General features: G+C 35.2%; 1 protein-coding gene across 1 annotated transcript in view; it reads right to left on the bottom strand.

The window, feature by feature from the left end:
* The window catches only part of ATP10A (ATPase phospholipid transporting 10A (putative)), a 297,816-nt gene that overhangs the window by 61,615 nt on the left and 216,640 nt on the right, over positions 1-19,561 (bottom strand). The window contains exons 3-5 of the mRNA XM_044669292.1: positions 12,752-12,837; positions 517-623; positions 274-405 (exon numbers count right to left, since the gene is read on the bottom strand). Of these exons, the coding sequence (XP_044525227.1) occupies positions 274-405; positions 517-623; positions 12,752-12,837 (325 nt within the window). The remainder of the gene's footprint in view (positions 1-273; positions 406-516; positions 624-12,751; positions 12,838-19,561) is intronic.

Genomic DNA, 19,561 nt, shown 5'->3' with positions numbered 1-19,561 from the left:
AAAAAAAAATTGTACTTTTGAACACTTAATTTTCTTTCTTTTTTAAAATCCTTATCTTCTGTCTTAGAATTGATACTAAGTAGTGGTTCTAAAATTGAAGAGTGGTAAGGACTAGGCAATGGGGTTAAGTGACTTGCCCAGGGTGATCCAGATTTGAACCCAGGACCTCCCATCTCTAAGCCTGGCTTTCAATCCACTAAACTACCTAGCTGACCTGGACACTGAGTTTTCAAAGAATTTTAACTTAAATTTGTTTCTGTAAAGATAACTTACCAATAGCTGAAAATAGGCACATGACTACGAGTATAAGGACACACCAGAGGACATCCATATTCATTTGTCTTTCAAGCTTACTTCGCTTATAACGGGGCCCACTGTTATTTAGCAAAGCTTTAGTCTCATGTCCTGTAATTAAATAGTGAAATTTGGATGAGCACAGACAAAAAATTGCACCTTTTATATTTACCAAATTAATATTGATAATTTTGATACAACCCAAAAAAGGCCAGTTCCTACCTGCATAGATGACTATTCCTGTTATCTCTTCTGTATTTCTAATGGTACATCCACGCAGCAGTAGATTTTCTTTATAAAGTGCAGCTTTTTTCCCATTTTCATGTATACTGTCAAAGAACAGTTTGGGGGCATGTCAACTCAGTAAAAAACCACATCCTTCATCTCAGACAATACTTCACTGAGGAAATCCACCAGTCCCGCGGGGATATAATATTTCCAAAGTTGAGTGATTTGGTACATTACAACCAGAATGCACTGCTTAAACAAAGCTAGAAAGAACAGATACAGTGCCATAATATTTTGAATACTTTCCCTATTGTTGAATGTTCTCTCGATTTCCTACCCACCTTTAAAGTCCAAGTCAAATGCCAACTCCTCCAGGAAGCCAAGTACTCTTTCATATCATTATTAATAGTTTGTAATTTTTAAAAAGAACTATTTGTTCATATTCTTTGACCACAAATGGCTCTTGGTCTCCCCCCCAATAAAACCGCACCTATTCTCTTTCCCGTGGAAATCGGGGGTGTTAGAAAATTTATTTTTCCTTAGACATCGTTTATTAAGCAAGAATGTTGTTCTTCATTTTTTTTCCCAGTCATATCTGACTCTTCATGATCCCATTTGAGTTTTTCTTGACAAAAATTCTGGAGTGGTTTGCCATTTCCTTCTCAAGCTTATCTTTTAGATGAGGAAATTATGTGTCACATAATTAGTGTCAGAAGCTAGATTAGAACTTAGTTCTTCATGACACCAGGCATGAAGCTTTATCTACTGGGCTACAAAACTGCACCTTAACAAGTAGAAGTCTTTATTATTTAATATGGTATATCAGAGTTCTCTTAAATTGTGTCTCATCCCTCTAGCAGTCTATAGATTCCATAAGAAGTTTTTACATTTCTTAGCACCTACCATGCTATGAGCATGAGGGGACTTGATAAACAGTCATTGAATTGAATAGGATTCTGAATTGTTAGCATACTTATTTCTCATGTCAGAAGATATAAAAGCTATCATTGACAACATCAGTTTGTTGAACTGAATTGAAATCTGTTGACTGATTTATCATAGCCTACCATATAAAAATTTTCAATTTGATAAAAAATCGTTCACACCTAATAAAAAGTGAAATAAAGATAACAGACTCAAGGAGGTGGGAGAGCTTTAACTATATCCTTAGCACTAACACCGAAGGTCTGTTATCATTTTGCCCTCCTAACACAAAGTAAAATGAGTCCCTTACTTTCTGGAATATTTCAGCATTACAGGACCGGCAACTTTTTGCAAAACTAATTTCTATGATTGTAACAGAACCAGTAGGAGACATGGGCATGTCGGCCCCATCGAGCTTCTTCAGGGATGTTACATGAATAAGAACAGTTCAAATGAAATCAAGGCTTTTTCCGTGAAAAGGTGTTACGATATCTTTTAAAAAAGATTATTCTTGCTTTCTAGATATTTTTAAACCCTCATTTTTTATCTTAGAATCAATACTGAGCATCGATTCCAAGGCAGAAGAGCAGTAAGGGCTGTGCAATAGGGGTTACTGGACTTCCCCAGGGGCAAACAGCTAGGAAGTATCTGGGGTCAGATGAACTCAGGATCTCCTGTCTTTAGGCCTGGCTCTCAATCCAATGAGACCTACCTAACTGCTCCTTTTTGAGACGTTTCAGTAGGGTCCTCTAGTGTCTCCAAAACTTAGGGGCAGCAGGGAGAAGTGAAAGTGGGTTAGGTTAGAACAGCTCTTCCAGAATCAACAAGTCTGACTGAGTTCAGGTTTAGTTTCTTGTTAATTGTATGATCATGGAGAAACCACACATCTTCACTGGAAGGTAGTTTTGTCATTGGTGAAGTATAATAATACCTACCACAAGTGTTGAGGCAAGAATTCTAGAAATCTTAAGGTATCATATAAATGTCAATTGTTGGGGGCAGCTAAGTGGCTCAGAGGATTAAGAGCCAAGTCTAAAGATAGGAGGTTCTGGATTCAAATCAGACACTTCCCAGCTTTTGTGATATGAGGCAAGTCACTGATTCTAAGTGGAAAGGTAAAGGTTTAAATAAATAAATATAAGCTATTTTATTATATATGAAAAAAGGAACAGACCGACTCCCAGAAATAAAATTTAGAATCAAGAAATGGTTATAGTGACATAGAACACAAGAGTTTGAAGGTGACTCTCATAAAATAATTTAACTGTCTCATAATTCATATGGGGCCAACTAAGGTCCAGAGTAATTGATGAGGCATGCAACTGTCCTCTACATCTTAGGTAGGACTTTAGCTTAAATTTTCTTACCTTTTGTCTATTTTAAATGGGCAAATTCTTTTGAATTCTTTACCATAACTATTTTATTTTCATTTGATTTGCAAAGAATTAGAATATAGCTCCTAGAAAAGGTCATTGATTTTTAAAGTAGCAACCCCTTCCCCACACCTGCCCTTCATTTTTCTTTGATTTCCATCTTGCCTATGTTATACTTACTCCTACCACCAACCCACTATGTCACACTTTGGTACACACAGTCATCCACCCACACTAGTACGCTCTCCTCCCATACTTCAATTATCCTCCTCTTCCCTCATAATCATTGTCTAGGTACCAATAGTCTTTGTTTCTTTAAAAAATGCTGCCTACATCCCTTCTTAACAGATTACCACAGCTACTTGATCTTCCCTGTGAGACTCAAACTTTACTGCTTTGCCTACTGACTCCTATGGCAGAGATAATTTTCTGGGCTAGCTGGTTGCAGAAACAAGAGAAAGGATGTCACAACTGCAACAGTAGGGCAGGAGATAGAAGCCAGATCACTGCCCAAGGTACAGACATCCCCCAATCAATATCTCTGAGTCATCCGCTGTCTGGACATGGAGCAGGAGGACGGAATATACAGTCAACCTTAAATGCAACTTGTGTTTGTATTATCAGGTAATAAATGCTGTTTTTGTTGGTTCAGAGGAGTTAAAAAAATTAACTCAACGCTGAAATATTAATTCATCTTCTAGAACACATGAATTTCCAAATTGTGTCACAGTCTATTCTAAGCATGTTTAAAGTTTCTTTAAAAATTAACATGGATTTTTTCAAATTGAAAAAGCTTTTATTATAAATCTTCCACCCACCACCAGATAATTCCAGGCAATTTGGGGCAAAAATTTCATCACCAAGCATGAGATTGAAAAGAGAAAATTGTATTGCCAATAAAATAAGAATAATGAACTTAAAGTACATAAAGAATAGAACATGGAAATCCCAGAGGAAATGATCATAATAAATACTATTGTTAAGTCTGGAGTCAGAAAGTATCAATTGATATCCTATGTATAGACTAATATACCATTTGTCATTCACACAGGGAAAATGTTATTTTTTTAGGAAGCAAGGGACTCAATCAAAATGAAATATGAACCTCATGCAATTAAAAAACTTTTTTTTCAAAAGAAAATAACATAAGCAAAATACATTTACAACCCATGGGAAAAGGTGGGGGGAATCAAGCACTTTTTAAGTCACATTTCTTCAGTTACTTAAAAATAAAGTTCAAAGTAGAGTATACCATGTTATGGTAAGGATTATGCATTTTACTGACATTCATTCAAATAATAGGACAAATACATGCCTACGACATAATTAATTATTTTAACAAGGAATTTAGCCACACTCTCCTATGGACAAGATGGAGAAATGTGACTAGCTGATAGTATGGTTAAGTAGATTTATCAATGGCTGAGTGACCATACCAAAAGAGTAGCCATTAATGGGTCAATGTCAATTTAAAGAGAAGTCTCTAGTAGAATGTCTCAGAGACCTCCACTTGGCCCTGGGCTGTTCATGTTGTTACAAATGGCGAATGTAAAGGCCTAGATGGTAGGCATATCACAGTTTTAGAGGTACTGGGAAGGCTAGTTAGGGTATTGGAAGAGAGAATCAGGATCCAAAAAGATGTCAACAATCTAGACAGAATCAACTAAGACTAGGCTTAACTTTAGTAAGGATAAATGAGAAGTTATGCCTTTAGGTTAAAAAAAAAAAAGATACAGGTATAGTATGAAATTTTAATGGCTAAACCAAAGTTTGCATGAAAAAGACATATGGAGGCAGGTAGAAAAGTCAGGCCTGGAGACAGGAGGTCCTGTATTCAATTCTGGTCTCAGATACTTCCATACTCTATGTGACCCTAGCCAAATCACTTAAGCCCAATTGCCTAGCTCTTAATACTCTTCTGCCTTAGACCTGATACTTAGTATTAATTCTGAAAGAAGGTATGGGTAAGGAAAGAAAAGAAAAGAAGACAAGACAGGAGAGGAGAGGAGAGGAGAGGAGAGGAGAGGAGAGGAGGAAAATATGGAAATTTTTAAGACTAGAGTCAAAATATGTCATTGCAACCCAAAAAGCCTTCAAGAAACTAAAGTGAAACCAGAAGATAGTGAAAGGCTGTGAAACCATGCCATGCCAGAAAGAACTGAGGATGTTTAACCTGGAAAACAGATAACTTTGGGGAAAAAATTCTTTAGTATTAGAAATTTTATCTGGAAGAAGAATCAGACTTATTCTACTTGACCCCAGTAGGTGAGTTTTAGAGAAAAGCACACTTCAGATCTGTGTAAAGAAAAAAAAATTCCAATAATAACAGCTGCTCCAAAGTAGAGTTGGGTTATCTTAGGAATTAGGGAGTTTCCCATTGCTAAAGTTCCTCAGATGAAGGCTGAATGATCACAAAGCAGAAATATTAGAGAGAGGATTTCTACTCAGGTGTATTAGGTAAAATGATCTTTTAAAATCTGAAAATGAATCCATGTGATTCTGCAAATATAAACCTCCAAGAGATCTATGCCCCTAAATTATATACTCAGAATGTGTGTGTGTGGGGGGGGGAGCAGCAAAGGGGAAAGAGTTGGGTGCCTGAAGGGGATCAAAATGAGATGTTTTTTTTTTCATGAATGTCTGCTGTCTTCTTGTCCTTGTGCAAATTGAAAGTGTCAGTCATGGCAAGGCTCCCAACCTGCTCAGAAGGATGATCTGGGAGGGTGGCCTAAGAAAGAATGCTATTTACTTTCCTCTGGTTATAAATAAGAGAGCAGAAGTTACCAAGTGTAGTTGAATGATGCATTAGAAGCAATTACAGATACCTTTAATACGAACGGAAAGGTACCAAGGACTCTATCCCATTAATTTTAAGACTCAATTTTCAATTCAGGAATAGTCAAAAATAAAACTCAATGACAAAGTTGTCTAAGTAGCAAGATCTATCAGTAATTTTAAAGGGTTGTATGCTCTGTTCATTGGAAACTTGGCCCAGTTCAGCTAATAAAAGTCACAGCCCATCTGTTCTTTCTCAGAAATTGTTATGTCTCTTTTTCATATTTGCAGCTGATAAGCTAACTTGTGCATGTTATAGTTCATTTGTTTTGGGTCCAAAATGTGAGGATTTGCAGCAGTAAACATGTACCATTGCTGTCAAATAGAGCAAAGTAGAGTTCAACTCTATCTGTTTAGAGACAGAGGCTACATACTGCTGTCAAATGTTCACTTTCCACTTACTTCCTAGGGAGAGCCACCATTTGGTCACCAAAGATCCAGGAACCAAAGCTCTACTTTAAAAACTGCATGTTGATACAACAAAACACATTAAACATCAAAAACAAATTCTCATGGAAGTCATTTGAGAAATAGTAAGCCATCTTTTCCCTCCATTATAATAGCATCCTCCAAACTCTTCACTGTGTTATAGAGAGAATTGTGGATTTTCAAAGACTATGAAACCCTGGCTTTACCTTGCAACTTGCATCGTGAAATGGCATAGGCACACAGGCTTCAAGGTCTTTAAAGGCAGGGTCATAGTAGACAATACCCTGAATAATTTATTTTACTTCTCTTTTCCTCTTCTCTTTTGTTTCTTGCTCAAAAACCCATGGCATTTGCCCTTTCTTTCCATGCTTGAATTACTTCTGTCTCCAAACAACCCTTCAGTTCTTTTCATCATGCCCTAGCTTCAGAGGCATGTGAGCCCCAAATTAGAAGATTTTGGAGTGGGGCAACTTGAGATCCCAAGTCATGACTCAAGATCGTTAAGTGGGGCATAACTATAACTAGTTATATATTACTAGAACTTAATCATATTAGTATTGATGTTCTCGCTACATAGGGCAGCTAGGTGGCACAGTGGATAGAACACTGGGTCTGGAGTCAGGAAACTCATTTCCCTCAGGTCAAATCTGTCCTGAGACAGCTGTGTGACCTTGAGCAAATCACTTAACCCTGTTTGCCTTGGTTTCATCATCTGTAACATGAGCTGGAGAAGAAAATGGCAAACTGCTCCAAGCAAACCCCAAATGGAGTCACAAAGAGTTGCCTCTGACTGAAAAATGACTGAACAACAACACATATCACTAGAAGAACTGAATCCTATCACAGTATTGATGTTCTCACTGTACATGAAGTTAAAAAAAAAAAAGAAATCATAGCTAGAAGAAAGGATGTCTCACAGAGAGGCAAATAAAGCAGTTGGCTGATCTCCCTTTATCATGGATCCAAAAGAAACAAGAAACATAATTTTAGGGAATATTTGATCATTTTATATTATAGTGTTTATGGTAAGCATTTACAAAAAGGCCTCTGTGAAGATAATTATAGTTTATATGTTAACATCTGTTGCAAAGGATAAAAAATTAGAGGAATTTTTGTCACTAATTCAAAAAGATCCTCCAAAAACCAATATACACTTCAAATACTTGGTGATTTCAATGTAAAGGTGAACAATAAAATGAAAGCAAAAAATAGAACAAATATTTCTAAAACATTAAAAATGAGAAGCCAGAGGTCTAGAGGTCTAAAAGAAGTCCAATGCCAAATATGGTCTGAATACTTCCTTTGCAGAAGGAATTGGGAGCAAATGAACATATTTGGAAGTAAGGGAGGAAGGGAAAGAGAAATTGTAGTTTAGCAGATAGTAAACATGCTGTCACTGATAGAATTATTTCCAAATCAACTAGGTATATGCTCTTAGACCACTGACATATTAGTACAGAGATAAAATGCAATAATGAAGCAATGAGGTTGCACAGTTGATAAAGAGTGCTGAGCCTGGAGTCACGAAGACTCATCTCCCTGAGTCAAAATCTGACTTCAGCTACATACTAACTGTATGTCACTAGGCAATTCACTTAACTCTGTTTGCCTTAGTTTCCTCATGTGTAAAATGAGATGGAGAAAGAAATGGCAATACGCTCTCAACTTCTTTGCTAAAACAATCCAAAAAGGAGTCATGGAGAGTAGGACATGACTAAATAACAACAACAACAAACATCAATACCAATTAGAAGAATTAAAAATGAGAAGAAAATATCTATTGCAACATATTTTATTGAAAACAACTCTAAGATGACCTTTCACATAAGCTAGTGATATAGAAAAACTAAGAAATAATAAAACAGCTGGCATAATATAGACTATTAACATTTCTTATAGCTCATGGAGTCAAGTCTATCAGTATATATATTTTTGACAGGCATTATAAGCAATAGGCAATGAACTGGTTCCAGAACTGAAAAGAAGTTGAATAAAGGGCTAGATTGCTTTTAGGAACTCTCATAGTACTTTTTAATGACTCCAAACTTCTCCTTAAAAGAGGAATTCATCTTTTTACTAACAGTAGTGACCAGCTATGGAATGCCTTGGGAGAGAGTTGAGGGTCAAACAAAAGCCAAGGAAGAGGTACATTCTGAGTGTGAACAGATTCTTATATTAAGGCAGAGTTATATAGGCAAAGTGGTTCAGGACTGGAAAAGGAAGTGAGCTATTCACATAATGAGTGGGGGATAACCAATGGATAGCCTTTGTGCTCCAGTGGCATTCACATAATTTAGAAGGAAGTTCTCAGGGATATTGAATAGATTTTTCTGTGGAGGACTGATGGGAAGAATTGGATAAGAATTACAAGGAATGAGAAGCCACGCAAGAGTTGTGATCAGCATTGTTGTAGGGAGTAACCACATCAACATGGTCAACAGCTTCACTGAAATATCAAAGTTCTGCAAAAGAGTAGTATTTATCTTTAAATAGATTGCCAATATTTTTACTTCTATATATGAAGAATGACCAGAACATACATATTTAATATGAATTTATAGATGCTTTATGTAATAAATATGATATATTAAACACATCAACATGACGTAGGTGGAACCCCTTATTAAAATGTTAATTTATGATTATGCTAACCTTAGTAAGTAGATCAGTTCCTCTGATGAAAACTTATATGTTAGAAATTTGAGTACTTGGACATGAGAATACCTATAAAACATATACGGTAGTGGTGGTGGTGGTGGTGGTGTTAGTAATAGAAAAAGGACTGGTAGTAAGTAGTTGTGTCTTGGTAGTATTGTGTGAGTGTGTGTGGGAGTGGGCTTGAGACAATATATATGAGGATACTGCTACCCAATCATCTCCCATTTCATATTGATTATGGGCTCTTACCATCGTGATGGTTATTAAGAGATCTCAAGAGCCATTATTGAATTAGGGAATTCATAAGGAGGTCACAGTCTTCCTCACTGCCTACTTCCTCAGTGTACAAAGAGTATCATATTGGTCTTGCATTTTATAATAGAATCATAGTTTTCAGGGGGAAAAGGTTTGGGAAAAAGGACATTCAAAGGAAGAGATGTTGGGTATATTGTTTCTTCTGAAACAAAAAATATTTTCGGTTGGAAAATAGCTTCACCCTAGGCAGAAACTGGTGATAGAAATTACAAAAAGATTTGAGCTAACTTGTTAATTCCCCATGAATATAACCCAAATGGTATTAATTCATTCCACAGGCAAAGGAGATGTAAAAATTGACTTGGAGCTTGAAAAATCAATTTATGACATGGAGCCAGTTAAGCGCAATTAACTAATGGTAACTTAAAATGTTTTAACATATGGCTAAGAACTCTATATCTGTAATCTTTACTTCATCTATTTTTTTTCCAGATGGATTTTCTATGGTAAAAAATTGAGAGTAAGTATATGCATGTGTGTGTGTGTGTGTGTGTGTGTGTATGGAGTGTGCTTGGAGTGAGTGGCAATGGAAAAGAATTAACTCATTTTTGCATTTTCCACCTTTGAAAACTCTATTTCTGTACAACATTTAAAATACCTTTAAAACTTTAATAAAATTAATCAATGTTAATGATAATACTAATGTCAGTGTAATTACACTGTAATATTGATTCATTAAAAGTACATTGTTAACTTGTCAAATCACATTTTAATTCATATTCTATATTTTGTATTTAGTTGAGCAAAATATATAAGTAACGACCTTTTAGGAGTGCACAGACACAATTTTAGTTGCCGATAAAACTTGTTTTCATCCTGAAAATTTGTATGTGGTTTTTATGACGTCAAGTTTATTGGGATCAATGTAGTGAAAAGTCTCCACATTTAAAACAATGTCAGTCACAGGTCCTCACTAAAAAATGATGAAATAAGAAAACAAAACAATATGATGGCCTAACACTTAAAAAAAAAATCTTATGTGGATTACAAATATCCCAGGACTGGCTGAGACAGAGTAATAAAAATGTAACTCCTTTCCAGACATACTAATACTTGTAATAAAAGGATAAGGATATTGTAGCAAGGGATCTCTATGCAACTCTAAGAAGTGTAAAGTCGTCATAGTAATGGGAGAGCACTAAAATGCTGACTCAGTTTCCTTATCTACAAAATGAGGCTAGACAAGATAATCTTTACAGTCCTATGCAGTTCTCTGACTGTCTGGGTTCATATATGGCTCTGAAAGGGTGAGATTGTAGAGTATAAAGTAGATGGTACAGTTGTCAAAGTCAAATAGAAACCAGAACCATTATTCTTGGCATAAAGATACCAGGGCGTTCTATATTGAAAACCACATATTAACATTGTTATTGAATTGCTTTAGTCATGTCTGATTCTTCGGGGCCCAATTTGGGACTTTCTTGGTAAAGACATTGACGTGGTTTGCCATTTCCTTCTCCATATCATTTTACAGATAAGGAAGCTGAGGCAAACAAGGTTAAGTGACTTATAGGTCACATAGGTACTAAGTGTCTTAGGCTGGATTTGAACTCATAAAGTTGAGGCTGACTAGTTAAAAAAATCCAGTGCTTTATCTAATGCACCACCTAGCTGCCTCATATTAACATTATCTATGTTGCATTTTCATTTTATTTTGTTAAATACTCTTCCTGATTACTATTGGCAATTACTATAATCCTCAATTCTTAAAATTACAATTAATTTAAATTAATTTAAATTAATTTAAAAAATAAAATTTAAATTAATTTTAAAATTCTTAAAATTAAAATTAAGAATTTCATAATTCTTAAAATTTTAATGTTTCAAGACTACACTTGATCACATTTGATACCTCTGGTGTAGTAGATGGAATGTTGGACCTGGAGTCAAGAAGGTCTGAATTCAAATCTCTCAGATCTTTACTAGTTGTGTCACTCTGGGCAAGTCACTTGGTTTCTGCCAATGTTAAGTTGTTTTTTTTTTTAATTAGAAAAATGGGGGAGGAGAATAATAATAATCCCAGAACTGTTATGAGGATTAAATAAAATAGTCTATGTACTTTTCAAACTTAAAGCATTTATCTAAGTGTAAGCTATTCAGCAATAAATATCTTAAGAGAAAATGTATTCAGATGGCATGAGGAGGCTGCAGAGACAGGAAGAGAACAAGGAATTGAGGTAAAGAGAACATAAAAGATTCTTTTGAATATAATTTCTGTGCTCCATGCTATTTTAGAGAGGCTAGTTAATTGGGGAAGATTTTTTTTAATTAAAAAACCCTTTTCTCAAATAACAAAAATCTATTTTCTTTCCTTTCTACTCCTCCCATGGGGTGAAGGGATGGACCTACTTGTAAAAAATATTCATAGTCAAGCACAGCAAATCTCACATTAGCCATATCCAAGAAATATATGTCTCATTTTGAACGCAGGAAGATTTCTATAACTGAGTAATTCAAAAAGTGGGTAAGCTAGGGTCTGAGTGGGAGCGAGGAGAGTAGCTTATTTGAGCCTCATAATCCTTTGAGGTATATGCCACAGGGATTAATATCTTTATCTTACAAATGAGGAGAGCAAATTTTTAAGTAGTTAAATAATTTGTACAAGGTCACTTGGTTGGTAATTATCAGTGACAGGATTTGAACCCATGTGCCTCCTGAGTACAAAATTATTAGGCCATGCTGCTTCTCAAGATTTATAGACCCTTTGATCAATGATACATGTAAAACCCAGTGGAATTGTGTGTTAGCTAAGGGGGTTAGGGGGGCTTAGGGGAGAGGGAAAGAACATGAAACATGTAACTATGGGAAAATATTCAAAATAAAAATAAAAAAAATTTATAGACTCTTTATCATTTCCCAAACCAGCAAAGATACCAAAGTCTTAGGAATGAAATGGATCATTATCCCCAGAAGGGACTAGACAAAATTCAGCCCCAATATATTACAGGTGAGGAAACTGAAAGCCTATAAAAATTAGAGGCTTGATTTTATTTAGCTAAAGTCATATCAAAGGCTATAATGGCAAATATCGAAAGTGGTTACCTATGTATATTAATGTAACAAAACAAATGCATTAAAATTTTTTTACACTACATACCAATACTATGTATTGGTTCTAAGGCAGAAAAGCAGGAAGGGCTAGGCACCTGGGGTTAAATGACTGCCCAGGATCACACAGTTAGGAAGTATCTGAGGCCTGATTTGAACCCAAGACCTCTCATCTCTAGGCCTAGCTCTCAATCCACTGAGCCACCAGCTACTCCCCTACATTTAAAGTTTTAAAAAGTATCCATAGTTCAAAGGCTCAAACTGAGATTCCTAACATGAAAAAAATGGCTGCTGAACTGCCCTTCCTCTTACTCAATTCATGTCCCCAAGCCCCTCAAACATAAAAACTCCAACTGTGGTGATTTCAAAGCTTCAGAAAAATAAAAGGTAATTTCTCTTTATTAAAACACTGGTTATCCTTATATATGTGAAATATGGCAATATGGTCTGGATTTTGTCCTTGAACACTGAATTATGGATTAAGTTAGACACCGGTGTGGGTTCCTTAAAAGACAATGAATTGGCAATCAATTTAAATATCCTCTCAAGAAATATAGAGGAATGGGTCATCCAAGTCTGTGGGGTGAATCATTTTAATGGCCTTTCCAGAAAAAAAAAATTGACTAAAAATAGATGGAAATACTCACATGTAGCCTCGAAACCTACTTAGGTCATTATTTGGCTTTTCACATTCAATTACACTGGTGAACTTCATGGGATTGAATTCAGCATCCTGAAATTATAAAATTTTTCACATTAGATACTTCCAATCAAAGGTAAATTACAGTCTTCTGTTTTGTTAAAAGAAACAGAAATTAGAACTCTCAATGTCCAATATGCTAGTTATTTATTAAATACCCTGTGTGCCCTGTGGATACAAATAGGAAAAAGAAGGTCTCTGATGTTAAGGAGCTGATGACCTAATAAGAAATTTGTTGTTGTTATTTGATCATTTTAGTGATGTCCAACTTTTCATGATCCCATTTAGGATTTTCTTGGTAAAGATACTGGTTTGTCATTTCCTTCTTCGGCTCATTTTATAGATGAAGAAACTGAGGCAAGCAGGGTTAAGTGACTTGCCCAGGGTCACATAACTAGTAAATGTCTGAGGCCAGATTTGAACTCAGAGATGAGTTTCCTGACTCCAGGATAGGCACTGTATCCACTGTGCCCTGGGAAAGGCAACACACAAAGGAAAGCTGAAAAGGGGTTGGGGTATGAAGGGAAGGTAAAGCTTGTATTGAGTGAGGTTGAGTGGGTAGGGTGGGGGTTTGCATGATGGAGAAGTTCCAAAGACTTCTAGGTGGGAAATATTTGGTTCAAAGACCTTGAAAACAGTAGGTGCTTGATAAGTGTTTGTTGATTTAAATGTATATTAGCATTAGCAAATTTTCCATGATCTGGATTTTGCTTTCAAGCTGTTTCTTTCCTAAATGAAATTTCCTCTCATAGTGCTGATTTTGCAGGTTTTGCATCTTCTCATTGCAATATAGGATTTTAGAAAAATTCTTTTTTAACATTTAAATTCTGGGTACATTTGCAACTTGGTTGCAGAGTAGAAAGAGCTCTGGGGTCAGGAATTCATCAAACTGAGTTCAAATCTGGCCTCAGATACTAGCTGCGTAATCCTGGGCAAGGCACCCAATGCTGTTTGCCTCTGTTTTCCTCATCTGTAAAATGAGCTGGAGAAGGAAATGGCAAACTACTCTAGTATCTTTGCCAAGAAAACCCGAAATGGTGTCATGAAGAGTTGGACAGGAGTAAAATGACTCAAAAACAATATTTGCATAGAATGGTAAGATAGGCGCTTTGTTTTGCATAAACCTCTTCTATCAGAATACTGTACTATACTGTACACAGACCAGACACACAACTGGATAACAATAGCTTATGTCTATATTATGCATTAAAGTTTACAAAGCATTTTACATATATTATCTCGGATTTAGAACAGGCAGGGATACCATCTATTCTAGTCCTATCGTTTTAGAGATTAGAAATCAGATTAGAAATTAGACCCAGGGAGGTAAAGAAATCTATTGAAGGTCACACAGATAGTAAGTGGAAGAATCATCATTCAACCCCATGTCTTTTTACTTTAAAATCAGTAATCTTTCCAATATACCATGCTCCTTGGTAGAGATGTATTTGTTTAAGTTGTCAATATTTATACATCATTTTCTATGTCCATAGGCCTATGTCCATTTTCCAAGATTTAGTTATCTCACATGCTTTTTTTAATTAAACTTCTCAAAGACATATTTCATAATAATCAGAATTTGTAGAATTAGAAGGAATCTATAGATTCAAATTCAACATTTCCTAAATGGTTCCAGGCAGGTAAATGTGTATGAGACTTCTGGTAAGACGGAGGAAAAAGAAGTATGATGACTTTTTTCATCATGGTGGCATGGTTATTCAGTAAACAATTGGACTTGGAGTCAGGAAGACATGGGTTCTAGTCCTACGTGGACAATTATTAGCTGTACAAGCCCCTTAAAATTTCTTTACCTCAGTTTTGTCATTTGTAACATGAAAGGGTTGAATTCAGCGATCTGTAAGGTCCCTTCCATCTCTAAATCCACAATCTTATGATTCAATAAATCCGCTTCTTCCACCTCAAAAAATCCTAAAAGCAACAAGTCCTGGGGATGAACTGGACTCCAAAAACTCTCGATCACAGAGTCAGAGCATGTCAGTAGAAAGTTTGAGTGATATAACTAGCTTAGAAATTAACTGCCTATTAATATCCCTGGAGAAAAATTAGGAGATTATAGAATGCCCACATCTCTCATATCTACACGGATGGACAGGGAGAAAGGAGAGATGTCAAAAATAGCAACGGAGGATGTTCTGAAGTGGTTTTCACCCACTCTTAAGAACTAAACTAAAGCCCACTTAAGAGGACTAGAATTTAAGTCTGGTAGAACTGGAGTTCCATTACATACAAGTGGCACAACGTTGGCCAAGTTATTAAATTCAGTCCCATTTGCCTCAGTTCTTTTTTTTTTTTTTGGAGGGTGGGGAAGGCAACTTGAAAGTAATATTTAGGGTTTTATATAGTTTTCCTTTCAAAAATCTGCTCATTTCTTCCCATTACGTGGAGGTAAATATGCCCCTAGATAAAGAATAGAGGAAATCTATTCTCCTTCTGCTCTGAAAGTTGCCTCCATTCTAAAAAAAGAGATTAGGACAACTTGGTCTGCATACCCCAGTCTCATCCTAAAGATGGAATGAAATCATTTGCATGAAAGTACTTAAGAAATTACAAAATACCAGGCAATTAAATAATTCCTTTTTTACCTTCTTTCATCCATGGGATAACTCATGGCATCACGGGTAAACAAAAGGTCTACTCTTACAATCAAAGATATTTTCTTTTGTTCTCTCAGTGCATTGTATATTGTCAAAATTGTTTCCCCTTGCTATTTGAATTTTATTGCATTCCTCAATTCCTCTGTATTACTTTTCATATAGAATTTAGGCTACCCAGTCTTATTTATAAGATCCTCCCTATAGACATTTCCTAGCTTGTTCCAATACATTTGAAGACCCTATTGTTGAACTGTCCTCCAGTTTGTAATCCAGCAAAAAAAAGACACGATATATGTATTCTGTCAGCAAAAATGTATCTATTTGCAAAATAGGTATCGTATATACTTGCATGCAATCCAGAATAAATAAGACTAGCTTTCAAATATTTTGAAAACTTCTTGTCTATTTATCTTCTAATGGGTAAACTTCAAGGAGGAATAAATTCTTCTAAACAATATTCATATTTTGTATCCATTGCAGATGGTTAATTGATGCAGGTTTAAAAGATTTCATTTATATTATAAATAATAATTAATGGAGCAGTTAGGTGTTACTAAGTGGTATTAGGTGGCCTGGAATTAGAGAGACTCCTTGAGTTCAAATCTGGCCTCAGATACTTACTAGCCAGATGACTCTGGGCAGGAGGCTGTACCCCATTTGCCTCAATTCCTCATTTGTAAAATGAACTGTAGAAAAAGGCAAACCACTCCTGAATCTTTGCCAAGAAAACCAAATGAGGTCATGAAGAATAGAGCACAACTAAAAAGCAACTGAACAGCAACAATGATCACTGTCAAGGGATAAAGTTAAGTTGATGAATGGACCAAAAATATTTTAACTCAATAAATTTATTTCTCTAATCATTTCAGTTTAAGAGACCATAACATGAGATGCTATGTGATTAGGTAAATAATAATGAAAAAGGAAGATTTGTTTAATGAAATACATGAAGAACTCAAGATTTGTAATGTTAGTCAAGAGATAGGGATATAGTCCAGAAATGAAGTACTTGGAATAAGATACCATTTTACTAATTAAAGTTGAAGAATAGTAACAAATAATTTACTAAAGTCTGGAGCAGCAATGCTGCAGAGAATAATTTCATTTCATAACTGTTTAAATAATCAGTCCATCCCAAATATACTATTTAACTTAGCTTTAATTTAATGATTAACAGGACTGGGAAAATGTCTTTAATGGTTCTTGAGTTAAATCTTAATTTTCAGTCCTTGGAATCCCTCCTCTATCATTAACAAGCCCTAAATTCTAGATCTCTTCCTATTAAAAAATTTTCATATTCTTGGGCCCACTAGAATCCCACTCTTCCTATAAGACAATCTTATCCCTAGTCATCTTTTTGGGTTCTGATTTTTTTTTTTGGTTTACCCCTAACACACTAGAACAAAGAGACATTACTTCTTGCTTTTCACCTCTCAGTTCATTTACTGCTTCAACTTCAATGGTTTACATTGTCTGTCTTGGTTACAAATTAACAGTCCCACAAGAGTAGTCATACCTTACCTTTCACAATCATATCAAACAATGTCTCCCCTCTGGTCACTGTGAAATCCCCTTTTCCTGATTTTACATAATCTCTTGTTCTTCCATCACTTCACCTGAAGTTAGCCTTCATCTTTACTGCAACTTCCAATTCCTCTCTGACTTCCTGTTATCCCAATTCATTATCTATGCTCTGGCCTCACCTTCTTTCACAATCTTGTATAGTTAACCAGTTCAGTTACATATTTTGTTTCTCCCATGAATTTCTTTCTCCTTTGCTCTACTGCTATTCATTTATACTGCCAGAGTTCTGTTGTCTGCAAGCCATTGTAGGATGGAGAACCTAAAGGTACCTTAAAAGTCATTAAGAATAATAATGGCTTCCTTTTCAAGGGAATACTGAAGCCCAGAGGAAGAAAAAGATTTGTACAGATGGGAATGAGGTAAAAATACATTCTAGACATAGGAGCTGGTTTTTGCAAATGTTCAGAGAGAGAGGAATTAAGATTTTGAGTCCGAAGACCAAACAATAATCAAAGTATGTTAGAATATAAAATACATGAAGGAGAATAATACAAAGTAATTCTGGGAAGGCCATGGGAGGCATAGCATAGAGGGGCCTCTAATGCCTGATATTTTATCCTAAAAGCAAATAGGAAATGACTGTTAAACAAGCAAAAGAGGGTTATAGTCAGGTCTAGTTATGTAAGTAAAAATGTAGTAAAATGGAGAGAGCCCTAAATTTGGTATAGGAGGAACTGAGTTAAAATCTAGTATTTATTAGCAATGTAACCTTGGAAATTCTTTGTTCCTCTGCAGTATATCAAGTATATTTAAAAGCACAGGCATGCCAATAATTTCAAAAAATATTTCCAAACCTCTTTTTAAAAACAATTAAAAACTTACAATCTTTATTTTTCAGATGCAACAGGCTCATGTTCTATTTCCTTAATAATTCAAGCATTTCAGGAGTATTATATTTATTTAAAGTTTTATAAATTGTCCAAAGGTGGACATATTTCCGGGATTTCCATGAGAGAGGTGATTTCCATAGCATACTAATATTATATTTGGCAGACAATGTAGTATGCTTAAAATATTTTTCCTTTGTTTTTTTTTTTCCTGTAAGAGTATATAGTTTACATGGTTCAGGAATGCTAAGTCATTTTGTCTCTGGATTGCAGATAGTACATTCATGACATTATGCAAATATTATGTGATATGGGGCAGATCCAAATTTATGAAAAGAAAGCACCACCTTGATCTGGCTTTTGGGACAATTTAGTAAGCACTGATTCTGAACAGAATCAACCATTCGAGGTATCAAAAGGTTTGTTTGTAAATTCCATAAAAATATTTCTCAAGTTTCTAACTCAGATATATGACATATAAGAATATAATGCATGATATCTGATGATAATACACAAAATCTTTAGGTTACAAGAAACCTAAAATATTCAAGACACAGGCATAAAAGTGGAACAAAGTAAAGCTGACACAAAACCTATGCATGTTCCCCCCACACAGATGATGAATAGACCCATTTTAATTATTTGAATAGATAGAAGATAGAAACAGAATGAATTTTACATTTTCCATTAATTCCATTGATATTCTTGAAAAAAAAACTAATAAACAGAAATAAATATGATGCAGTTTATATACACATATTATGTAATTAGAATCTACTCCCCAGGACTCCAATTCCCAGCATTCCACTTTTCTACTCACATTATGTGCTAATGGAGGGAGGATATAAATTTTTTGTAGCCCTGCCCCCCTCTCTCTCTCTCCAGCTGATTGTGTTTTGTGGAGGTGGTGTGAGGTGAGAGGTAGGAGAGTTTTATTCACATGGTTTAATTTTTGTTAGATAATTAGGTTTTTATTCCTTCCACTTCAAGTGATTATTAATAAACTTTATTAATATAATACTTGGAGTTATTTTGATATTAAATTAAATCTTACAATATATATTTATAGGTATAGATAATTTTTTTGACAAATTATACTTATATATAATGGGGAGAGGGAAAGGAGGGAAAGAGTGAATTGGGTATTTTAATATAAAAAATAAATTTAATTTTTTTAAAAAAGGTGGAATCTTCAGATCAAAGTAGAGAATTCAAAAAGCCTCCATCTCTCATTTGTCCTCTTTAGGTTATACTGTTATTAAAGGTGGTGATTCCGATGTGAATTCATTGAAAAACCTGTATAAACTTCACCTCAGGAAGGCAAAAGTTGGCACTTTCAAGTGTTATCAGTCTAGGACCCAATTAAACCTGCCCACTGACTACAAGTTAAAAACCTCTGTTTGAGGCTATGTCTTTAAAACAGAAATAAGTGAACTGTAAAATAGAGTATCTCTGTTTATTTTGGTCATTTTATTATTAGATGGGGTGGACTGTGGAGGTAAAAAGCTATTCCTTTGTATGTAGGGCAGAGCATCTAAAAACAATTTTAAAAGTAAAGGCTTTAGAACGGTGATGGCAAATTTATGACATGTGTGTCAGCACTAACACAGAGAAGTATGGGGCCACATGCTAAGGATGAAACATTTGCTGTAGTGTAGACACTCTGGGTACTATAGATGACGATTCTACCTATATTAATTTACCTATTTTGGTTTAGTAATACAGTTATAT

This window comes from Gracilinanus agilis, chromosome 3 (genome assembly GCF_016433145.1).
Source record: "Gracilinanus agilis isolate LMUSP501 chromosome 3, AgileGrace, whole genome shotgun sequence".
Lineage (NCBI taxonomy): Eukaryota > Metazoa > Chordata > Mammalia > Didelphimorphia > Didelphidae > Gracilinanus > Gracilinanus agilis.
The sequence above is the reverse complement of the archived record's forward strand: the minus strand, read 5'-3'. Positions and strand labels throughout refer to the sequence as shown.